General features: G+C 47.6%; 1 protein-coding gene across 2 annotated transcripts in view; it reads right to left on the bottom strand.

Moving 5' to 3' along the window:
- The window catches only part of LOC109884465 (RNA-binding protein 25-like), a 32,926-nt gene extending 7,785 nt beyond the window's left edge, over positions 1–25,141 (bottom strand). Inside the window, exons 1-14 of one of the 2 annotated variants that reach the window (XM_031829346.1) lie at positions 24,973–25,141; positions 24,504–24,615; positions 23,951–24,000; positions 23,618–23,791; positions 19,678–19,750; positions 16,733–16,893; positions 16,108–16,311; positions 10,949–11,032; positions 8,594–8,985; positions 8,403–8,514; positions 6,867–6,956; positions 5,763–5,836; positions 4,089–4,239; positions 3,205–3,667 (exon numbers count right to left, since the gene is read on the bottom strand). In XM_031829346.1, coding sequence (XP_031685206.1) covers positions 3,205–3,667; positions 4,089–4,239; positions 5,763–5,836; positions 6,867–6,956; positions 8,403–8,514; positions 8,594–8,985; positions 10,949–11,032; positions 16,108–16,311; positions 16,733–16,893; positions 19,678–19,750; positions 23,618–23,791; positions 23,951–24,000; positions 24,504–24,597 — 2,122 coding nt within the window. In that variant the 5' untranslated portion in view covers positions 24,598–24,615; positions 24,973–25,141. The remainder of the gene's footprint in view (positions 1–3,204; positions 3,668–4,088; positions 4,240–5,762; positions 5,837–6,866; positions 6,957–8,402; positions 8,515–8,593; positions 8,986–10,948; positions 11,033–16,107; positions 16,312–16,732; positions 16,894–19,677; positions 19,751–23,617; positions 23,792–23,950; positions 24,001–24,503; positions 24,616–24,972) is intronic. The other variant, XM_031829347.1, reaches the window with a different exon arrangement.
- Between the last annotated feature and the right edge of the window lie 720 nt (positions 25,142–25,861).

The raw sequence follows: 25,861 nt of genomic DNA, 5'->3' as shown, positions 1-25,861 counted from the left end.
CACCAGGTGTATCCGACGGACAGTCAGTGAAACTATAAGGCAAGACGTCAACAGGTGAAACTACAAGGCAAGACGTCAACAGGTGGAACTACAAGGCAGGAAGTCAACAGGTGAAACTACAAGGCAGGAAGTCAACAGGTGAAACTACAAGGCAGGAAGTCAACAGGTGAAACTACAAGGCAGGAAGTCAACAAGTGGAACTACAAGGCAAGAAGTCAACAGGTGAAACTACAAGGCAAGAAGACAACAGGTGAAACTACAAGGCAGGAAGTCAACAGGTGGAACTACAAGGCAAGAAGTCAACAGGTGAAACTACAAGGAGTCAACAGGTGAAACTACAAGGCAGGAAGTCAACAGGTGAAACTACAAGGCAGGAAGTCAACAGGTGAAACTACAAGGAGTCAACAGGTAAACACTGTTCTCTCGCCATCATTCGTTTTCTCTCTATCGTTCCAGTGCTTTACACTGCAGCAGAGTGGTCCCCCCCCCAATGCGCTCCCTGTGATTGGTCGAACCGATTAAATCGGAATGGCCAATTAATTAGGGCCGATTTCAAGTTTCATAATAATCGGAAATCGTTATTTTTGGACACCAATTTTGCCCGATTACACCTTTAATCTTTATTTAACTAGGCAATTCTTAATGCAATTCTTACATTCTTATTTTCAATGACGGCCTGGGAACGGTGGGTTAACTGCCTCGTTCAGGTGCAGAACGAGAGGTTTTCACCTTGTCAGCTCGGGGGATCCAACCCTGCAACCTTACAGTTAACTAGTCCAACGCTCTAACGACCTGCTTCTCTCTCGTTGCACTCCACAAGACTGCTTGTTAAGCGAATGCAGTAAGCCAAGGTAAGTTGCTAGCTAGCATTACATGTATCTTTAAAAAAAACAATCAATCATAATCACTAGTTAACTACACATGGTTGATGATATTACTAGATATTATCTAGCGTGTCCTGTGTTGCATATAATCTGACTGAGCATACAAGTATCTAAGTATCTGACTGAGCGGTGGTAGGCAGAAGCAGGCGCGTTAACATTCATTCAAACAGCACTTTCGTGCGTTTTGCCAGCAGCTCTTCGTTGTGCGTCAAGCATTGCGCTGTTTATGACTTCAAGCCTATCAACTCCCGAGATGAGGCTGGTGTAACCGAAATGAAATGGCTGGCTAGTTAGCGCGCGCTAATAGCATTTCAAACGTCACTCGCTCTGAGCCTTCTAGTAGTTGTTCCCCTTGCTCTGCATGGGTAACGATGCTTCGAGGGTGGCTGTTGTCGTTGTGTTCCTGGTTCGAGCCCAGGTAGGAGCGAGGAGGGGGACGGAAGCTATACTGTTACACTGGCAATACTGAAGTGCCTATAAGAACATCCAATAGTCAAAGGTATATGAAATACAAATGGTATAGAGGGAAATAGTCCTATAATTCCTATAATAACTACAACCTAAAACTTCTTACCTGGGAATATTGAAGTCTCATGTTAAAAGGAACCACCAGCTTTCATATGTTCTCATGTTCTGAGCAAGGAACTGAAACGTTAGCACATATTGCACTTTTACTTTCTTCTCCAACACTTTGTTTTTGCATTATTTAAACCAAATTGAACATGTTTCATTATTTATTTGAGGCTAAATGGATTTTATTGATGTATTATATTAAGTTAAAATAAGTGTTAATTCAGTATTGTTGTAATTGTCATTATTACAAATTTTAAAAAATATATTATTATTATATATTTTTTTTACATCGACGATGTAACACCCATTCCTACACACCACCACACCCCCATTCCTACACACCACACCCCATCCTACACCCCCATTCCTACACACCCCCATTCCTACACACCCCCATTCCTACACACCACCACACCCCCATTCCTACACACCACCACACCCCCATTCCTACCACCACACCCCCATTCCTACACACCACCACACACCCATTCCTACACACCACCACACACCCATTCCTACACACCACCACACACCCATTCCTACACACCACCACACACCCATTCCTACACACCACCACACCCCATTCCTACACACCACCACACCCCCATTCCTACACACCACCACACCCCCATTCCTACACACCACCACACCCCCATTCCTACACACCACCACACCCCCATTCCTACACACCACCACACACCCATTCCTACACACCACCACACACCCATTCCTACACACCACCACACCCCCATTCCTACACACCACCACACCCCCATTCCTACACACCACCACACCCCCATTCCTACACACCACCACACCCCCATTCCTACACACCACCACACCCCCATTCCTACACACCACCAAACCCCCATTCCTACACACCACCAAACCCCCATTCCTACACACCACCACACACCCATTCCTACCCTCCCCCAATCACTCCTCCCACACCCCAGTAGGCTAGTTGAGAACAAGTTCTCATTTACAATTGCGACCTCCCCCCACACCCATTACCTTACTGTAATAGATTTCCATTACAATCACCTAAGAGCCATTTCTCAAGGAAGAATTTAGCTAGGACTGTCTGGGAGTCGTCTGATTGGGTAGTGGAATACTGAAAACTAGTTGTTATTGGCAGAGAGGTTTGGAACTCTGTCATTGGTCTATTAACCAATTTACCACATGGTGATGTAGTATAGGCTCTACCCGGCCCGGTCGGAATAGTTCTACCCGGCCCGGTCGGACCAGTTCTACCCGGCCCGGTCGGACCAGTTCTACCCGGCCGGGTCAGAATAGCTCTACCCGGCCGGGTCAGAATAGCTCTACCCGGCCCGGTCAGAATAGCTCTACCCGGCCCGGTCAGAATAGCTCTACCCGGCCCGGTCAGAATAGCTCTACCCGGCCCGGTCAGAATAGCTCTACCCGGCCCGGTCAGAATAGCTCTACCCGGCCCCGTCTGAATAGTTCTACCCGGCCCAGTCAGAATAGTTCTACCCGGCCCAGTCAGAATAGTTCTAACCGGCCCAGTCAGAATAGTTCTAACCGGCCCAGTCAAAATAGTTCTACCCGGCCCAGTCAAAATAGTTCTAACCGGCCCAGTCAAAATAGTTCTACCCGGCCCAGTCAAAATAGTTCTACCCGGCCCAGTCAAAATAGTTCTACCCGGCCCAGTCAAAATAGTTCTACCCGGCCCAGTCAAAATAGTTCTACGGCTCTACCCGGCCCAGTCAGAATAGTTCTAACTCACCCAGTTTGAGGCTGAGGCCTATCTTGGGCCGGTGTTCATCTGTGGGCTGGGCGTCTGGAGAGTTCTCATGAGGAATGATGATGCCACACGGAGACTCGTTGCCAGGGGAGTTGGGCGTGGCGCCGCCGCTGCCCGACGACACAGAGGGTGCCGACGTGATTGGCCGCAGTGTGGGCTTGAGGTGTGGGTGTGTCCTGGCGTCTGACGAGTCGTCCCCGTCACGATCGTCAAGCTCCTCTCCATCCTCCACGTCATCGTCTGATTGGGACTGAGGGTGTTCGGGAGGAGGCCTGTCTGCACCTCCTCCTCCTCCTCTCCTGTCCCTGTGGTGCTCCCTCTCTCGGTGCTCCCTCTCTCGGTGCTCCCTCTCTCGGTGCTCCCTCTCTCGGTGTGGTTTCTCCTGCTGCACCTCCTCCTCCGGCTTCACTGGGGGCTGCCGCCTCCGCTCCGCCTCCTCCTCCATCTTGGTTTAAAATCGAATCACTATTTATTTAAAGTCTCAACACACTAAAATGTCATGAATGTGCCTTGTTGATTTAGTGTGTATTGTCCCCATTTGAAAGGTACAATACACACTGATCAACATTTCTCATTTCTGTTACTGTGCCAAAGTTAACCAGCTGGTTGATTTTACTCTGTAGTACAGGAGACAGACAGGAGGCGCACGAGAGACAGACAGGAGACAGACAGGAGGCGCACGAGAGACAGACAGGAGGCACACAGGAGACACACAGGAGGCAGACAGGAGGCACACAGGAGACACACAGGAGACAGACTGTAGCTCCTGTTCCACAACAGACAGTCAGACATACCCTCTGCAGCTCCTGTTCTACAACAGACAGACATACCCTCTGCAGCTCCTGTTCTACAACAGACAGACATACCCTCTGCAGCTCGGCCTCAGGGTCTGGGTGTCCCTCAGCTAACAGTCTCTGTCTGATCTGATCATGCTCCTCCTTCTCCCTCTTCCGGTCTCTATCATCCAGCTCCGTCTCCTTCTCACGGTCTCTCAGACGCTTCTGCAATGCACTACCCCTGAGGGGAGGGGGGACAGAGAGACAGTCAGTCATACACTACCCCTGAGGGGAGGGGGGACAGAGAGACAGTCAGTCATACACTACCCTTGAGGGGAGGGGGGACAGAGAGACAGTCAGTCATACACTACCCCTGAGGGGAGGGGGGACAGAGAGACAGTCAGTCATACACTACCCCTGAGGGGAGGGGGACAGAGAGACAGTCAGTCATACACTACCCCTGAGGGGAGGGGGACAGAGAGACAGTCAGTCATACACTACCCCTGAGGGGAGGGGGGACAGAGAGACAGTCAGTCATACACTACCCCTGAGGGGAGGGGGGACAGAGAGACAGTCAGTCATACACTACCCCTGAGGGGAGGGGGGACAGAGAGACAGTCAGTCATACACTACCCCTGAGGGGAGGGGGGACAGAGAGACAGTCAGTCATACACTACCCCTGAGGGGAGGGGGGACAGAGAGACAGTCAGTCATACACTACCCCTGAGGGGAGGGGGACAGAGAGACAGTCAGTCATACACTACCCCTGAGGGGAGGGGGACAGAGAGACAGTCAGTCATACACTACCCCTGAGGGGAGGGGGGACAGAGAGACAGTCAGTCATACACTACCCCTGAGGGGAGGGGGACAGAGAGACAGTCAGTCATACACTACCCCTGAGGGGAGGGGGACAGAGAGACAGTCAGTCATACAGATTAACACTACAGACCCGGGTTCAAGTACTATTTGGAATCATTCAAATACTTAGCATTTGCTTTAGGCTGCCTATAGCGCCACATGGGCGGGGTTTGCTTCTTTTTTTACACCACACAAACTCAAATCAAGCCCAACTTGAGCTTATGAAATGATTTTAAAATAGTGTCATCTCACCGGTAGTATTTGGACTCATCTCACCTGTAGTATTTGGACTCATCTCACCTGTAGTATTTGGACTCATCTCACCTGTAGTATTTGGACTCATCTCACCTGTAGTATTTGGACTCATCTCACCTGTAGTATTTGGACTCATCTCTGTTATAAACGGTGTCATCTCACCTGTAGTATTTGGACTCATCTCACCTGTAGTATTTGGACTCATCTCACCTGTAGTATTTGGACTCATCTCACCTGTAGTATTTGGACTCATCTCACCTGTAGTATTTGGACTCATCTCACCTGTAGTATTTGGACTCATCTCACCTGTAGTATTTGGACTCATCTCACCTGTAGTATTTGGACTCATCTCACCTGTAGTATTTGGACTCATCTCACCTGTAGTATTTGGACTCATCTCACCTGTAGTATTTGGACTCATCTCACCTGTAGTATTTGGACTCATCTCTGTTATAAACGGTGTCATCTCACCTGTAGTATTTGGACTCATCTCTGTTATAAACGGTGTCATCTCACCTGTAGTATTTAGACTCATCTCTGTTATAAACGGTGTCATCTCACCTGTAGTATTTGGACTCATCTCTGTTATAAACGGTGTCATCTCACCTGTAGTATTTGGACTCATCTCTGTTATAAACGGTGTCATCTCACCTGTAGTATTTGGACTCATCTCTGTCATCGTCATAATCTTCCAGGAACTCTTTCAGACGCTTGCCTTCTTTGGTCTGGAGGAAGAGGAAGAACACTGGATTACATACTAAGTCTAAGTCTCCACACATCACAGACAGAATCAGAGGCCAGGACAACTAAACGGATGACATGTACGTGGCATTACTGTCACGTTTGTTAGTATAGACGGACCAAGGTCGCAGCGTACGTAGAGTTCCACATTATTTATTAGAGAGTGAAACTTAGAAAAACCAAAACAATAAACGAACCGTGACGACAATGCAGAGCGAACAGGCAACTAAACATAAACAATATCCCATCACCCACAGGTGGGAAAAAAAATACTACTTAAGTATGATCCCCAATTAGAGACAACGATAACCAGCTGCCTCTAATTGGGAATCATACAAATCACCAACATAGAAAATCAAACCTAGAACCCCACATAGAAAATATAAACTAGAACAACCCCCCCAGTCACGCCCTGACCTACTTTACCATAGGAAATATAAACTAGAACAACCCCCCCCAAGTCACGCCCCTGACCTACTCTACCATAGAAAATATAAACTAGAACACCCCCCCCCCCAGTGACGCACTGACCTACTCTACCATAGAAAATATAAACTAGAACAACCCCCAAGTCACGCCCTGACCTACTCTGACATAGAAAATAAAACCTTTCTATGGTCAGGATGTGACAATTACAGGTTGACAGAATCAGGAAGATTGTATACTTATAGAAGGCATATACAGTGGGGCAAAAAAAGTATTTAGTCAGCCACCAATTGTGCAAGTTCTCCCACTTAAAAAGATGAGGCCTGTAATTTTCATCATAGGTACACTTCAACTATGACAGAAAAAAAAATCCAGAAAATCACATTGTAGGATATTTAACCTCTTGCGACGAGCAAACCCGTATCCGGGAGCGTAATCATAGCCTCAAGCTCATTACCATAACGCAACTTTTCCTAGTCATGAAAATCGCAAATTAAATGAAATAAATTTATTCAAACACAAGCTTAGCCACAATTGGTGGCTGACTAAATACTTTTTTGCCCCACTGTATAGAATCATCTCTCTGACCATATCATGGCGTCTCTCCTCCTCTCTCTGGTTCTCTTTGTCATAGTCCCGAGCCTTCTTCCTCTCCCTGATCTCCCAGTTCTTCAGACGCTGAGAAGAAGAGAAACAGCATCTGATATATATACACACACACACACACGGAATGCTGTTTCAGCCAATCAGCATCCAAAACCAACTGTAATTTGCATCTATACATAGACAGGTGTTCAATTGAGTTGTCTGAAGACAGAGCTAGTGTGAGCAGTGTCTGTGTCTCAAAAATAACCCTGCTCTGGTCTAAAGTAGTGAACTATATAGGGAATAGGGCTCTGGTCTATAGTAGTGCACTATATAGGGAATAGGGCTCTGGTCTATAGTAGTGCACTATATAGGGAATAGGGCTCTGGTCTAAAGTAGTGAACTATATATAGGGAAAAGGGTGCCATAGGGCTCTGGTCTAAAGTAGTGCACTACATAGGGAATAGGGCTCTGGTCTAAAGTAGTGAACTATATAGGGAATAGGGCTCTGGTCTAAAGTAGTGCACTATATAGGGAATAGGGCTCTGGTCTAAAGTAGTGCACTACATAGGGAATAGGGCTCTGGTCTAAAGTAGTGAACTATATATAGGGAAAAGGGTGCCATAGGGCTCTGGTCTAAAGTAGTACACTATATAGGGAATAGGGCTCTGGTCTAAAGTAGTGCACTATATAGGGAATAGGGCTCTGGTCTAAAGTAGTGCACTATATAGGGAATAGGGCTCTGGTCTAAAGTAGTGAACTATATAGGGAATAGGGCTCTGGTCTAAAGTAGTGCACTATATAGGGAATAGGGCTCTGGTCTAAAGTAGTGAACTATATATAGGGAAAAGGGTGCCATAGGGCTCTGGTCTAAAGTAGTGCACTATATAGGGAATAGGGCTCTGGTCTAAAGTAGTGCACTATATAGGGAATAGGGCTCTGGTCTATAGTAGTGCACTATATAAGGAATAGGGCTCTGGTCTAAAGTAGTGCACTACATAGGGAATAGGGTTGCATAGGGCCCTGGTCTAAAGTAGTGAACTATATAGGGAATAGGGTTCTGGTCTAAAGTAGTGCACTATATAGGGAATAGGGCTCTGGTCTAAAGTAGTGCACTATATAGGGAATAGGGCTCTGGTCTAAAGTAGTGCACTATATAGGGAATAGGGTTCTGTAGGGCCCTGGTCTAAAGTAGTGCACTACATAGGGAACAGGGTGCCATTTGGAACAGATGCCTAAGTGCCTTAATTAAGCCTGAGGGAATCAGAAAGAGTTGTCAGACTGGTTGTGTTCTCATGCTACGACAGTATATTGCAGTAGTGCCTAAAGTAAAGCCTAATTTACCCTACACAAGTATGTAATGCAAGAAAGCTGTTAGCAAATAAGAATGTTAATCGTGTATGGAGTTGCATGTTTGTGTATTTTTGCAACGTCACAGAACTACCACCATTCCTCCGTGGGTAATGTAGTTTTTACCTTGTGTACTTGCGTAGGGTATAAATTCAGCCTCGTCAAACATGGACTACATGTCAAACTTACTTCCTGGTAAGCAGTCTCCTTGTCCCTCATCTTCCTCTCCAGTTTCCTGCGTTCGTACGCCTCCTCCTGATCTTCCTCGCGGTCGTGTTTCTTCTCATCGCGGCTCCGTTCTCTACAGGCAGAGACGTGAGTTTAAATACTCGCCACTGGACTAGCGCCTCGGAGTGCTGAACTAGGGACCTCATACCAACCTGGATTTACTGCGGTCTTGGCTGACTTCTCGACTCCTCTCCTTCACGCGTTCCCTCTCTCCTCGCTCCCTCTCTCCCCGTTCCCTCTCTCCCCGTTCCCTCTCTCCCCGTTCCCTCTCTCCCCGTTCCCTCTCTCCCCGTTCCCTCTCTCCTCGTTCCCTCTCTCCTCGCTCCCTCTCTCCCCGTTCCCTTTCTCTCTCCTTCGTCCGTTCACGTTCCCGATCGATCCGGTCCCGGTCTCTCTCCTTGATGTTGTCGTTTCTCTCCTTCTCCTTCTCCCTCTCGCGGTCCCGGCGCTCCCTCTCTCGCTCCCTCTCTTTGTCCCTCTCCCTCCTGTCCTTATCGATCTCTTGCCGTTCCTGCTCTTTTTTTCCCTTCTCCTCCTCCAGTTTCTACGGGAAGAAGAGGAGTATCCTGTGTTATCACTCTACCGTTGTATTCACCAAGGACAACAGTTTCTACGGGAAGAAGAGGAGTATCCTGTGTTATCACTCTACCGTTGTATTCACCAAGGACAACAGTTTCTACGGGAAGAAGAGGAGTATCCCGTGTTAGTCACTCTACTGCTGTATCCCCCATAGACAACACAGTCAACACAGCAGTGAGAGAGAACAAGCTACCTGAACCATGAAAAAAAAAGCCCTAGTCCATTATTTCTCCTCCACAAACTTTACAGTTGGCACTATGCATTGGGGCAGGTAGCGTTCTTCCGGCATCCGCCAAACCCAGATTCGTCCGTCAGACTGCCAGATGGTGAAGTGTGATTCATCACCTCAGAGAAAGCGTTTCCACTGCTCCGGAGTCCAATGGTGGTGAGCTTTACACCACTCCAGCTAACGCTTGGCATTGAGCGTGGTGATCTTAGGCTCGTGTGCGGCTGCTCGGCCATGGAAACCCATTTCATGAAGCTCCCGACAAACAGGTATTGTGCTGAAGTTGCTTCCAGATGCCCACGTGACACCCGAACTGGACTCGCATGTAAAGAATGCATGCATTGGGGTCTAGGAAACTGTGCAGTATCCCAACATCCCTACGGACGATGCCCACTACGATCGATTGAGTCGAGGCAGAGATCTGGGGAAGGGTACCAAACAAATGTCTGCAGCATTGAAGGTCCCCAAGAACACAGTGGCCTCCATCATTCTAAAATGGAAGAAGTTTAGAACCACCAAGACTCTTCCTTGAACTGGCCACCCGGCCAAACTGAGCAATCAGGGGAGAAGGGCCTTGGTCAGGGAGGTGACCAAGAACCCGATGGTCACTCTGACATCTCTGGGGAGATGGGAGGACCTTCCAGAAGGACAACCATCTGTGCCACTCTCTACCAATCAGGCCTTTATTGTAGAGTGGCCAGATGGAAGCCACTCCTCAGTAAAAGGCACATGACAGCCTGCTTGGAGTTTACCAAAAGGCACCTAAAGACTCTAAAGACTCTCCGACCATGAGAAACAAGATTCTCTGGTCTGATGAAACCAAGATTGAACTCTTTGGCCTGAATGCCAAGCGTCACGTCTGGAGGAAACCTGGCACCATCCCTACAGTGAAGCATGGCGGTGGCAGGATCATGCTGTGGGGAGGTTTTTCAGCTGCAGGGACTTGGGAGACCAGTCAGGATCGAGGGGAAGATAAACAGAGCAAAGTACAGAGAGATCCTTGATGAAAACCAAGGATCCAGAGCGCTCAGGACCAAAGACTGGGGTGAGGGTTCGCATTCCTATCTCCTACATGGGGGCGGCAGGGTAGCCTAGTGGTTAGAGCGTTGGGCTAGTAACGTGTATATATATACAGTGCAGTAACAGTCTCAGAGCCAGCTGCCCCTATGCAAGTCCTCCAGAAAGGAACGCCCGAGACGTAGAGAGAAGAAATTAAAAGATTATGCTTACATCATCCCCAAAGCTCTGAGATTCATCAATATATCGTCTACCATAATGGTTGGGGTTTTATAATCAATAGATCTAAAAGAACCATTACATTACATCCACCCTACTCTCTAGCTGGTAGTTCTGCTGCGTAGTTTCATCCCAAGTCACTATTAGTTAACAGTTGATCCTACGATGTTGGGGCTACTGAAATAGCAGGGCATTGTCGACTGATGGATACATATTGTTTATAAAATATTACATTTTTATCAAGTTCAATTGATCAAATGCACAAAATGAGGAAATATCAACTAATGATGTTGACAATATGAATTAATGATCTTAGGAAGGGTGTTCAATACATGAATTTGAAGTCTAATAGGTAACAGGATGTTGAAACTACACTAGGTGTAGTGTAGATGTGGGTATTGTAGTTCTTTTCTCTCCAAAGCCTAATGAGTGAGTGGTAAGGTAAGAGAACAGTGGGCTGTGTTACCTTGTGAGTGTCCCGGAACTTAGAGATCTCTCTGGATATCAGGTCTCTTTTGTCATCCTCCATCTCCATCACATTGATGTCCTCCTGGGAAACACAAGTCACGAAACAGGTTATCCAATGGCTGGAGGTAATACAGTACAGGAAGACAAGTCACGGAACAGGTTATCCAATAGCTGGAGGTAATACAGTACAGGAAGACAAGTCACAAAACAGGTTATCCAATGGCTGGAGGTAATACAGTACAGGAAGACAAGTCACGAAACAGAAACAGACTACTGTACATACACTAACATTACCAAAAGTACGTGGCCACCTGACAGATTCGTCCGTCAGAACGCCAGATGGTGAAGTGTGATTCATCACTCCAGAGAGCGTGTTTCCACTGCTCCGGAGTCCAATAGAGGCGAGCTTTACACCACTCCAGCCGACGCTTGGCATTGAGCATGGTGATCTGAGGCTTGTGTGCGGCTGCTCGGCCATGGAAACCCATGAAGCTCCCGATGAACAGTTCTTGTGCCGACGTTGCTTCCAGAGGCAGTTTGGAACTCGGTAGTGAGTGTTGCAACCCAGGACAGAAGATTTTTACGCACTTCAGCACTCGGCGGTCCCGTTCTGTGAGCTTGTGTGGCCTATCACTCTGCGGCTGAGCCGTTGTTGCTCCTAGACGTTTCCACTTCACAATAACACCACTTACAGTTGATCCGAGGCAGATCTAGAAGGGCAGACATTTTACGAACTGACTCGTTGGAAAGGTGACTTCCTACGACGGTGCCACGTTGAAAGTCCCTGAGCTCGTCAGTAAAGGGCCATTCTACTGACAGTGTTTGTCTATGGAGATTGCATGGCTGTGTGCTTGATTTTATACACCTCTCAGCAACAGGCGTGGCTGAAATAGCCAAATCCACCAATTAGAATGAGTGTCCGGTAAATGTATGTAAATGAGTTTGATAAGATGACATTCTCTCGCCACAAAATGGCAACTCGCTAGTATTTAAATCTGACCAATGGGGGGGTGAGAACACATTTATGATTTCAGGTCAACCAGAATCACTAATAGTACTAGCATTTGTTGGTAGCTTGCAGTCGGGCTGAATTAATACACGTATTTTACATTGACCAACTTTATTTAATCTCTACGACTTCGCTGTCCTCCTGGAACATACAGCGCCTTGCGAAAGTATTCACCCCCCCTTGGCATTTCTCCTATTGTGTTGCACTTTCAACCTGGAATTAAACATCCATTTTAGGGGGAGGTTGTATCATTTGATTTACAGAACATGCCTACCACTTTGAAGATGAAAAAAAAAAATTGTGAGACAAAGCACCAATAAGACCAAAAAACCTGAAATCTTGAGCGTGCATAACTATTCACCCCCCCACCACCCACAAAGTCAATACTTTGTAGAGCCACCTTTTGCAGCAATTACAGCTGCAAGTCTCTTGGGGTATGTCTCTATAAGCTTGGCACTAGAGGTCGATCAATTCATCGGAATGGCCGATTAATTAGGGCCGATTTCAAGTTTTCATATAACAATAGGAAATCTGTATTTTTGGGCGCCGATTTCCGATTTTTTAAATACCTTTATTTAACTTGGCAAGTCAGTTAAAGAACACATTCTTATTTTCAATGACGGCCTAGGAACAGTGGGGTTAACTGCCTTGTTCAGGGGCAGAACGACAGATTTTCACCTTGTCAGCTCAGGGGTTCCAATCTTGCAACCGCACAGTTAACTAGTCCAACGCTCTAACCACCTGCCTCTCATTGCACTCCACAAGTAGCCTGCCTGTTACGCGAATGCAGTAGAAGCTAAGGCAAATTGCTAGCTAGCATTAAACTTCTTATATTTTTTTTTTACATAATTATGACATAACATTGAAGGTTGTGCAATGTAACAGGAATATTTAGACTTATGGATGCCACTCGTTAGATAAAATATGGAACGGTTCCGTATTTCACTGAAATAATAAACGTCTTGTTTTCGAAATGATAGTTTCCGGATTCGACCATATTAATGACCAAAGGCTCGTATTTCTGTGTGTTATTATGTTATAATTAAGTCTGATTTGATAGAGCAGTCTGACTGAGCAGCAGCAGGCCCGTAATCATTCATGCAAACAGCACTTTGCAAGCACAGCGTTGGTTATGACTTCAAGCCCATCAGCCTAATGGCTGGTGTAACCAATGTGAAATGGCTAGCTAGTTAGCTGGGTGTGCGCTAACACTGTTTCAAACGTCACTCGCTTTTAGATTTGGAGTAGTTATTCCCCTTGCGCTGCAAGGGCCACGGCTTTTGTGGAGCGATGGGTAACGATGCTTCGAGTGTGGCTGTTGTCGATGTGTTCCTGGTTCGAGCCCTGGTAGGAGCAAGGAGAGGGATGGAAGCTATACTGTCACACTGGCAATACTATAGTGCCTATAAGAACATCCAATAGTCAAAGGTATATGAAATACAAATGGTATAGAGGGAAATAGTCCTATAAATACTATATTAACTACAACCTAAAACTTCTTACCTGGGAATATTGAAGACTCATGTTAAAAGGAACCACCAGCTTTCATATGTTCTCATGTTCTGAGCAAGGAACTCAAACGTTAGCTTTCTACATAGCACATATTTTCATGGCACACATTGCATGTTGGCAACACTTTGTTTTTGCATTATTTAAACCAAATTGAACATGTTTCATTATTTATTTGAGGCTAAATTGATTTTATTGATGTATTATATTAAGTTAAAATAAGTGTTAATTCAGTATCGTTGTAATTGTCATTAGTACAAATAAATTAAATTCAGCCGATTAATCGGTATCGGCTTTTTTGGTCCTCCAATAAATCGGTATCATAATCATAATCGATCGACCTCTACTTGGAACATCTAGCCACTGGGATTTCTGCTCATTCTTCAAGGCAAAACTGCTTCAGTAGCTCCATCTGCTCACGTTGGATGGGTTCCGCTGGTGTACAGCAATCTTTAATTTTTACCACAGATTCTCAATTGGATTGAGGTCTGGGCTTTGACTAGGCCATTTTTTTTTTAACCTTTATTTAACAAGGCAAGTCAGTTAAGAACAAATTCTTATTTTCAATGACGGCCTAGGAACAGTGGGTTAACTGCCTGTTGTGGGGCAGAACGACAGATTTGTACCTTGTCAGCTCGGGGGTTTGAACTTGCAACCTTCCGGTTACTAGTCCAACGCTCTAACCACTAGGCTACCCTGCCGCCCCCCATGTAGGGAATAGGGTGCCATTTTGGATACAAGCTTGTGTTTGTAGCTACTAGCTAGTTGACATGGTTAACAGGAGGCCCACTGGCAGTGTGAATAGAAGGCCAGCGAGAGACCAGTAAACCAGGTCCTAGAGGTGTACAGGTGTAACCACTAGGCTACCTAACTCCTCTCTCCAGAGGAACGGACGCTACTACCTCCCCTCTCCAGAGGAACGGACGCTACTACCTCCCCTCTCCAGAGGAACGGACGCTACTACCTCCCCTCTCCAGAGGAACGGACGCTACTACCTCCCCTCTCCAGAGGCACGGACGCTACTACCTCCCCTCTCCAGAGGCACGGACGCTACTACCTCCCCTCTCCAGAGGCACGGACGCTACTACCTCCCCTCTCCAGAGGAACGGACGCTACTACCTCCCCTCTCCAGAGGAACGGACGCTACTACCTCCCCTCTCCAGAGGAACGGACGCTACTACCTCCCCTCTCCAGAGGAACGGACGCTACTACCTCCCCTCTCCAGAGGAACGGACGCTACTACCTCCCCTCTCCAGAGGAACGGACGCTACTACCTCCCCTCTCCAGAGGAACGGACGCTACTACCTCCCCTCTCCAGAGGAACGGACGCTACTACCTCCCCTCTCCAGAGGAACGGACGCTACTACCTCCCCTCTCCAGAGGAACGGACGCTACTACCTCCCCTCTCCAGAGGAACGGACGCTACTACCTCCCCTCTCCAGAGGAACGGACGCTACTACCTCCCCTCTCCAGAGGAACGGACGCTACTACCTCCCCTCTCCAGAGGAACGGACGCTACTACCTCCCCTCTCCAGAGGAACGGACGCTACTACCTCCCCTCTCCAGAGGAACGGACGCTACTACCTCCCCTCTCCAGAGGAACGGACGCTACTACCTCCCCTCTCCAGAGGAACGGACGCTACTACCTCCCCTCTCCAGAGGAACGGACGCTACTACCTCCCCTCTCCAGAGGAACGGACGCTACTACCTCCCCTCTCCAGAGGAACGGACGCTACTACCTCCCCTCTCCAGAGGAACGGACGCTACTACCTCCCCTCTCCAGAGGAACGGACGCTACTACCTCCCCTCTCCAGAGGAACGGACGCTACTACCTCCCCTCTCCAGAGGAACGGACGCTACTACCTCCCCTCTCCAGAGGAACGGACGCTACTACCTCCCCTCTCCAGAGGAACGGACGCTACTACCTCCCCTCTCCAGAGGAACGGACGCTACTACCTCCCCTCTCCAGAGGAACGGACGCTACTACCTCCCCTCTCCAGAGGAACGGACGCTACTACCTCCCCTCTCCAGAGGAACGGACGCTACTACCTCCCCTCTCCAGAGGAACGGACGCTACTACCTCCCCTCTCCAGAGGAACGGACGCTACTACCTCCCCTCTCCAGAGGAACGGACGCTACTACCTCCCCTCTCCAGAGGAACGGACGCTACTACCTCCCCTCTCCAGAGGAACGGACGCTACTACCTCCCCTCTCCAGAGGAACGGACGCTACTACCTCCCCTCTCCAGAGGAACGGACGCTACTACCTCCCCTCTCCAGAGGAACGGACGCTACTACCTCCCCTCTCCAGTGGGAACGGACGCTACTACCTCCCCTCTCCAGTGGAACGGACGCTACTACCTCCCCTCTCCAGTGGAACGGACGCTACTACCTCCCCTCTCCAGTGGAACGGACGCTACTACCTCCTCTCTCCAGTGGAACGGACGCTACTACCTCCTCTGTACAGCGGAACGGAAGCTACTACCTCCTTTCTCCGGAGGAACGGACGCTACTACCTCCTCTCTCCGGGGGAACGGACGCTACTACCTCCTCTCTCCGGGGGAACGGACGCTACTACCTCCTCTCTCCGGGGGAACGGACGCTACTACCTCCTCTGTACAGCGGAACGGAAGCTACTACCTCCTCTTTCTTCTCTCTCTTCTTCTTGCGGGGCTGGTTGTCTCCGTCCTGAGAAGGGGCGTTGAGCTCACTGCCGTACTCCCGGATCAACCCCTCGATCGCCCCTTTTACTATCTGGTCACGACGCTTTGTGTCCTCATCAAGATCCTCCTCCTCCTCCTCCTCCTCTTCCTCTTCCTTGAGCCCGTCCTCTGTCATGGCTCCCTATGAGACAGAAACAGAAAGCGGAGACGGAGGTTCTTATTATGAATTCCCATGTCTAATGGATATGATATTTACCTTGGCTGTAAATAGAATCATAGGTTGTATCCCGAGTGGTGCAGCGGTCTAATGCACTCCATCTCAGTGCTAGAGACGTCCCTACAGACATCCTGGTTCAAATCCAGGCTGTATCACAACCGGCCGTGATTGGGAGTGGCATAGAGCGGCACACAATTGGCCCAGCGTCATCCGGGTTTGGCCGGTGGTAGGCCGTCATTGTAAATAAGAATGTGTTCTTAACTGACTTGCAGTTAAATTAAAATTTTTATTAAATCTGAGTCTGTCCTTCATCACCTCTCATGATAGACAGGACATAGGTCTACTGATCACCCCATGTTCTGTGTGTGTGTGTGTGTGTGTTCACCCCGTTGGAGTTCCTCTTCCTAGCCTTCCATTCTTCAAGCTGGGCCTTGGTCTTAGCATCCACCTTAACCAGCAGCTTCTTGTCTCCCAGCAACAGCTCATGTAGCAGACGAAGGGAACGCAGGGTGGACTCTGGCTCCTTGTACTCACAGAAACCAAACGCTACAGAGACACAGACAGAGAGGAAGGGAGCGAGGGAGAGAGAGAGAGAGAGAGAGAGAGGAAGGGAGCGAGGGAGAGAGAGAGAGAGAGAGGAAGGGAGCGAGGGAGAGAGAGAGGAAGGGAGCGAGGGAGAGAGAGAGGAAGGGAGCGAGGGAGAGAGAGAGGAAGGGAGCGAGGGAGAGAGAGAGAGGAAGGGAGCGAGGGAGAGAGAGAGAGGAAGGGAGCGAGGGAGAGAGAGAGAGGAAGGGAGCGAGGGAGATAGAGAGAGGAAGGGAGCGAGGGAGATAGAGAGAGGAAGGGAGCGAGAGAGATAGAGAGCGCGATAGAGAGGGGAAGGGAGCGAGGGAGATAGAGAGCGCGATAGAGAGGGGAAGGGAGCGAGGGAGATAGAGAGCGCGATAGAGAGGGGAAGGGAGCGAGGGAGATAGAGAGCGCGATAGAGAGGGGAAGGGAGCGAGGGAGATAGAGAGCGCGATAGAGAGGGGAAGGGAGCGAGGGAGATAGAGAGCGCGATAGAGAGGGGAAGGGAGCGAGGGAGGAAGAGAGCGCGATAGAGAGAGGAAGGGAGCGAGGGAGATAGAGAGCGCGATAGAGAGGGGAAGGGAGTGAGGGAGATAGAGAGCGCGATAGAGAAGGGAAGGGAGTGAGGGAGATAGATAGAGAGAGGGGGGAGGGGAAGATGGAGACGGAGAGAGAGAGAAGGAGACATGGAAGATGTCACTAACGTTACAAACAGAGAGTGGTTACTAGTGAACACTCAGGTGGGGAAAAGACAAGAGTTAGTACCGAGCTGACAGAGAAAGACAAACTCTGTTCTCTTTCAAATCTTATTTTGAATAAATTAACTGATTTACATCAGCGATCAAAAAGAAAAGTTTATTTGTTTCTAAAAACCCATCTGTTGTAGAGAACTAGAGCCAACTCCTTAACATAACATGAAGCTGGTCTCATCACCTCACTATGTAAACAGTCATCATGAGGCTGGTAACGACACGGGCTTGGAGGTAACAACACGCTAACAAAACGCTAACAAAACGCTAACAACACGCTAACAACACGCTAACAACACAGGATTGGCGGTAACACGGGCTTGGCGGTAACACGGGCTTGGCGCTAACAACACGCTAACACGGGCGTGGCGCTAACAACACAGTAACAACACGCTAACAACACGGGCGTGGCAGTAACAACACGGGCTTGGCGGTAACAACACGGGCTTGGCAGTAAAAACACGCTAACAACACGGGCTTGGCGGTAACACGGGCTTGGCAGTAACAACACGCTAACAACATGGTAACAACACGGTAACAACACAGGCTTGGCAGTAACAACACGGTAACAACACGGGCTTGGCAGTAACAACACGCTAACAACACGGGCTTGGCGGTAACAACACGGGCTTGGCGGTAACAACACGGGCTTGGCGGTAACAACACGGGCTTGGCGGTAACAACACGGGCTTGGCGGTAACAACACGGTAACAACACGGGCTTGGCGGTAACAACACGGGCTTGGTGGTAACAACACGGGCTTGGTGGTAACAACACAGGCTTGGCGGTAACAACGCGGTAACACCACGGTAACAACACGGGATTGGCGGTAACACGGTAACAACACGGTAACACCACGGTAACAACACGGGATTGGCGGTAACAACCCGGTAACACCACGGTAACACCACGGGATTGGCGGTAATACGGTAACAACACGGTAACACCACGGTAACACGGGATTGGCGGTAACACGGTAACACAACGGGGTTGGCGGTAACAACACGGTAACAACACGGTAACAACACGGTGTTGGCTGTAACAACACGGTAACACCACAGTAACAACACGGTAACAACACGGGCTTGGCGGTAACAACACGGTAACACAGGCTTGGCGGTAACAACACGGTAACAACACGGTGTTGGCGGTAACAACACGGTAACACCACGGTAACAACACGGTAACAACACGTGTTGGCAGTAACAACACGGTAACAACACGGTAACAACACGGTAACACAGGCTTGGCGGTAACAACACGGTAACAACACGGTGTTGGCGGTAACAACACGGTAACAACACGGTAACAACACGGTGTTGGCAGTAACAACACGGTAACAACACGGTAACAACACGGTAACAACACAGGCTTGGCGGTAACAACACGGTAACAACACGGTGTTGGCAGTAACAACACGGTAACACCACGGTAACAACACGGTAACAACACGGTGTTGGCAGTAACAACACGGTAACAACACGGTAACAACACAGGCTTGGCGGTAACAACACGGTAACACCACGGTAACAACACGGTAACAACACGGTGTTGGCAGTAACAACACGGTAACAACACGGTAACAACACAGGCTTGGCGGTAACAACACGGTAACACCACGGTAACAACACGGTGTTGGCAGTAACAACACGGTAACAACACGGTAACAACACGGTAACAACACAGGCTTGGCGGTAACAACACGGTAACAACACAGGCTTGGCGGTAACAACACTGTAACAACACAGGCTTGGCAGTAACAACACGGTAACAACACGGTAACACAGGCTTGGCAGTAACAACACGGTAACAACACGGTAACAACACAGGCTTGGCGGTAACAACACGGTAACAACACGGTAACAACACGGTAACAACACAGGCTTGGCGGTAACAACACGGTAACAACACGGTAACAACACAGGCTTGGCAGTAACAACACGGTAACAACACGGTAACAACACGGTAACAACACAACAAGGAAAGGAGGGAAAGTATAGTAGAAGTGATGTACCTGTTTTGTTTTTACCTTGCAGTTTCCCAGAAGCCCCTTGGACCCTCTTCCAGCTCAGGACCAGGCCACATTTCTACAGGATGGAGGAAAGGAGGGGACCTCATCTGAGACTAAACGCCAATGTCAGAGTGATCCATCATCAATCCCATTACTTCATAGTAGAGGTCGACCTCTACTTAATATATGCCCTTTTATATGTAAAACGGTTGTCACAAAGTGTTTGACATTTTAACACGGACCAGACGCCAAAGAACAGGCAGAAGAAAAGAACCAGAACACAAACTAGAAATGGGTCATTTTCCTGAAGATACATTATGTGCAGGGTTTACAGTAATATGACTGAAACTTATATTGATCTCAGATGGATTGTCTGGGGCCAAAGTTAACCTGCCCTTTCATGTCAGAAAGTCATGACCATCATGTTTTTAGGGAAAGAGGATCATTTTGTACATTTTGTGATGTAAATTCCAGTCCCTTTGCTGAAGGACTCCGGGGGATTCTTTACTCTATAATGAATTTATTTGATTTATTATGCCGACATCTTCGAAACTATCATTTTCACCTCTGGAAATGAGCCCAATAACATATTGGTAAAAAATATATATATATATTGGACCATGGATATGGGGTTCCCGAGTGGCGCAGGGGTCTAAGGCACTGCATCTCAGTGCTAGAGGCGCCACTACAGACAGCCTGGTTAGAATCCAGGCTGTATCACAACCGGCCGTGATCGGGAGTCCCATAGGGCTGTGCACAATTGGCAAAGCGTCGTCCGGGTTTGGCCAGTGTAGGGTGTCATTGTAAATAAGAATTTGCTCTTAACCAACTTGCCTAATTAAATAAAGGTTAAATTAAATTAAAATAATATAGCCCAGGGTTCTGCAATCTTGTACCTGGAGAGCTACCGTTCTGTAGGTTTTCGCTCCAACCCTAATCTAGTGCACCTGATTCTAATTATTAGCTGGTTGACAAGATTAATCAGGTTTGTAAACAACTGGGATTGGCCCGAAAACCTACAGGAGGGTCTCTCTCCAGGGACAAGGTTGGAGAGCCCTGGACTAGATAGATGTAAACCTACTGTATGTAGGTATCTCTCCAGGAACAGGGTTGGAGAGCCCTGGACTAGATAGATGTCAACCTACAGTAGGCATCTCTCCAGGTATCTCTCCAGGAACAGGGTTGGAGAGCTCTGGACTAGATAGATGTAAACCTACTGTAGGTATCTCTCCAGGAACAGGGTTGGAGAGCCCTGGACTAGATAGATGTCAACCTACAGTAGGCATCTCTCCAGGTATCTCTCCAGGAACAGGGTTGGAGAGCCCTGGACTAGATAGATGTCAACCTACAGTAGGCATCTCTCCAGGTATCTCTCCAGGAACAGGGTTGGAGAGCTCTGGACTAGATAGATGTAAACCTACTGTAGGCATCTCTCCAGGAACAGGGTTGGAGAGCCCTGGACTAGATAGATGTAAACCTACTGTAGGTATCTCTCCAGGAACAGGGTTGGAGAGCTCTGGACTAGATAGATGTAAACCTACTGTAGGTATCTCTCCAGGAACAGGGTTGGAGAGCCCTGGACTAGATAGATGTCAACCTACAGTAGGCATCTCTCCAGGTATCTCTCCAGGAACAGGGTTGGAGAGCTCTGGACTAGATAGATGTAAACCTACTGTAGGTATCTCTCCAGGAACAGGGTTGGAGAGCCCTGGACTAGATAGATGTAAACCTACTGTAGGTATCTCTCCAGGAACAGGGTTGGAGAGCTCTGGACTAGATAGATGTAAACCTACTGTAGGTATCTCTCCAGGAACAGGGTTGGAGAGCCCTGGACTAGATAGATGTCAACCTACAGTAGGCATCTCTCCAGGTATCTCTCCAGGAACAGGGTTGGAGAGCTCTGGACTAGATAGATGTAAACCTACAGTAGGCATCTCTCCAGGTATCTCTCCAGGAACAGGGTTGGAGAGCCCTGGACTAGATAGATGTCAACCTACAGTAGGCATCTCTCCAGGTATCTCTCCAGGAACAGGGTTGGAGAGCTCTGGACTAGATAGATGTAAACCTACTGTAGGTATCTCTCCAGGAACAGGGTTGGAGAGCCCTGGACTAGATAGATGTCAACCTACAGTAGGCATCTCTCCAGGTATCTCTCCAGGAACAGGGTTGGAGAGCCCTGGACTAGATAGATGTCAACCTACAGTAGGCATCTCTCCAGGTATCTCTCCAGGAACAGGGTTGGAGAGCTCTGGACTAGATAGATGTAAACCTACTGTAGGCATCTCTCCAGGAACAGGGTTGGAGAGCCCTGGACTAGATAGATGTAAACCTACTGTAGGTATCTCTCCAGGAACAGGGTTGGAGAGCTCTGGACTAGATAGATGTAAACCTACTGTAGGTATCTCTCCAGGAACAGGGTTGGAGAGCCCTGGACTAGATAGATGTAAACCTACTGTAGGTATCTCTCCAGGAACAGGGTTGGAGAGCTCTGGACTAGATAGATGTAAACCTACTGTAGGTATCTCTCCAGGAACAGGGTTGGAGAGCCCTGGACTAGATAGATGTCAACCTACAGTAGGCATCTCTCCAGGTATCTCTCCAGGAACAGGGTTGGAGAGCTCTGGACTAGATAGATGTAAACCTACTGTAGGTATCTCTCCAGGAACAGGGTTGGAGAGCCCTGGACTAGATAGATGTAAACCTACAGTAGGTATCTCTCCAGGAACAGGGTCGGAGAGCCCTGGACTAGATAGATGTAAACCTACTGTAGGTATCTCTCCAGGAACAGGGTTGGAGAGCCCTAGACTAGATAGATGTAAACCTACAATAGGTATCTCTCCAGGAACAGGGTTGGAGAGCTCTGGACTAGATAGATGTAAACCTACTGTAGGTATCTCTCCAGGAACAGGGTTGGAGAGCCCTGGACTAGATAGATGTAAACCTACAGGAGGGTATCTCTCCAGAAACAGGGTTGGCTCTTGCAACTTCAATGCGCCTCGATAGGAATATTTATCTGGCATTGAACAAGTCGACTAAGTAAACAGGCCAACTATTCTATAGGGTTGTCCAAGTTTGTTCTTATTAACAACATTACATGCAAAAAAAATTCGACTGGAAAGGTACATCCTGAGACCTGAGTGATAAAGTAGAGGCTTTGAATGACTTTACCAGCAGGCTACATTAGGCTACACACCACTGTCTGAGTTGAGCGCCGCGTGGTTTTACAGACGGTTTAATTCCTTTCATCTGAACATCGAGTGTCAGCAACAATCATGCATGTCAGTGCCGTGCACACAGCGTAACAGAGAACATTTCATATTTGAGAACACATTAGGGAATATATTTAATAAAGGGAATATATTTAATAAAGGGAATATATTTATTCAGGAATATATTTATTCCGGGAATATATTTAATAAAGGGAATACATTTATTCAGGAATATATTTAATAAAGGGAATATATTTATTCGGGAATATATTTAATAAAGGGAAGATATTTATTTCGGGAATATATTTAATAAAGGGAATATATTTAATAAAGGGAATATATTTATTCAGGAATATATTTAATAAAGGGAATATATTTATTCAGGAATATATTTAGTAGAACAGACATGCTTCTGTATTATGCTATGTGATCTCCATACCCCCCTCTGTGTGATCTCCATACCCCCCTCTGTGTGATCTCCATACCCCCCTCGGTGTGATCTCCATACCCCCCTCTGTGTGATCTCCATACCCCCCTCTGTGTGATCTCCATACCCCCCTCTGTGTGATCTCCATACCCCCCTCTGTGTGATCTCCATACCCCCCTCTGTGTGATCTCCATACCCCCCTCTGTGTGATCTCCATACCCCCCCCGTGTGTGAGACTTGGTTAAACTGAACAAAAGTATTTCTATATAACATTCCAACCCGTGTTTCCAATCCCAGGCTTGCTTACCGCTAGCAGCTGTCTGACCAGCATGTCTGAAGCCTTCTCGGAGATGTTCCCTACAAACACTGTAGTGGTGGGACCACTGCCCCCCTCCTGGTTCTCCTTGGCTCTGACTGGGTTCAGCTCTTTCCTCTGAGCAGGAGGCTTCTGGACCATAGACACTGTGGTAGGAACCAGGACCTGCAATACAACACAATAGGAAATAGAGTTGTCTGCTAGCCAGTGTGATGAACGTATACCTGTGTGTGTGTGTGTGTGTGTGTGTGTGTGTGTGTGTGTGTGTGTGTGTGTGTGTGTGTGTGTGTGTGTGTGTGTGTGTTAATAACAGTTCATGCTCACCGTAGGTGCAGAGGTCATTATCCCCATGTGGACTGGAATCATGGGTGTACCTGGAAGAAAACCGAGAGACATCATCATAATCTATCACCTTCAAACTCTCCACTCGGTAGAGCTGAATATCAATATCCCTTAAAGTGGACGAAGAATGTTCTGATATTTAATGAAATATGTTTGCTAATATGGGTGATTGTTAATGGGACAATTGATGAGGGGCAGCAGGGTAGCCTAGTGGTTAGAGCGTTGGACTAGTAACCGGAAGGTTGCAAGTTCAAATCCCCGAGCTGACAAGTTACAAATCTGTCGTTCTGCCCCTGAACAAGGCAGTTAACCCGCTGTTCCTAGGCTGTCATTGAAAAATAAGAATTTGTTCTTAACTGACTTGCCGAGTTAAATAAAGGTAAAATAAATAAAAATCACTACAACAAACTAGTTGTTTGAAATATCTTTTTTTTTACGGTAATGTTATAAACGTTCGTTATCGCATCAATTCAGGCAATTTTTTGCGATATGGATATTTGTCCATATTGCCCAGCTCTACTAGACTTTAACCCACCTGCTGGGACTCCCTGGGGGAACCCTGCGAAGTGGGGAGGGCGAATCCCGGGGGGCAACTGGGGGAGGCGGTTCAGGTGTGGGGGGTACGACATCTTGGGAGGTGGAGTGACCTGGGGGAACAAGAAGAGACGCACAGGTTAAGGGACTACCATGGGGGTACCAATGGATAGATTCTGGCCTGCGGGGATAAATTAGCTAGGCTGGCTATACCGGCTAGCTTAGGTTACTGCTATCCTTAGATATTTGGTTAGCCTACACAACCTAAAAAAAAAGCCATGCATTTAAACATTCCACATAGGTTCAATTCTATATACTGGCTGGTTAGCTAATCAATGCAACAACATTAATTTCACATTCCCTGTTAGTTCACATTCCCTGCTGGCTGGTAGATACCACCGCTACCACGCAAGTTAGCTAGCTAGCTAACGTTATGGACTATTTACTAAAATAGTTTAGTGTTGACATACCTGAAAACAGGCGGCGTGCACACAATGTACTCTTGTAATCAACGTATTATATCTGTTTTCATATAAGTCAGTCTAAATTACTATATGAACGATATTTGATCGGTCTTTCAATAGCTAACTTGCTAGCTACGTTATGCATCTAACAAGGACCTGTGTTTTTTGCAATGCATTATGGGATATGCCATTGAAACATAAATTAAAAAGTTTACCATTTTTCAACACTTGGGGGCGACAGGGGTACATACCGGTCCAAAATACCCCTGTTTATTATCGTACCACCGTTTTGTTTGTTTCTTCATGTTTTTGCTCCATAACATGTCAACAGAACAGACACAAACCACTGTATTTAGGTGATGAGAAGCTGTACCCATGGGCAACGTTCTGTTACATTAAATTCTTCAATAACAACAACACAATTCATCTAAATTATTGTATTTCCACAAAATGAAACAATGGTTGACTTTTACTCTTGGCATAATAAAAATATACCTATTTGCTATTTTAATAAGCCTATCCTAGCCCCTCCCCCCAAAAAACACAGGCTTATTGAAAGAGCAAATTGGTATATGGTCAATCGGTCGCACTCCACTGCAAGTAAACAGAGGGTACAGACTGATATCTAATATGTTTTTCACAATTATGGAAAGCAGACATCGAGGTCAAGCAACATGTTTGTCAACCGCAGTTTGCTGTGTTGGTGGAAATTTCCGCCCCTGCGAAATTGCGGGATCATGGGTGCGTTTCAGAAACCCAAGACACTCCTTCGGAACAAACCCATCTATTGGACTCATCTCATTGGCTTGTGCGAAGGTGTGGCATGTGGTATTGACGCACGTTCCCCAATGAGGTTTGTCCTGTGTAGGCCGTCATTGTAAATAATAATTTGTTC

The sequence above is a fragment of the Oncorhynchus kisutch genome, linkage group LG7 (assembly GCF_002021735.2).
Source record: "Oncorhynchus kisutch isolate 150728-3 linkage group LG7, Okis_V2, whole genome shotgun sequence".
NCBI classification, from domain to species: domain Eukaryota; kingdom Metazoa; phylum Chordata; class Actinopteri; order Salmoniformes; family Salmonidae; genus Oncorhynchus; species Oncorhynchus kisutch.
This window is presented reverse-complemented; position numbering and strand designations above follow the sequence as displayed.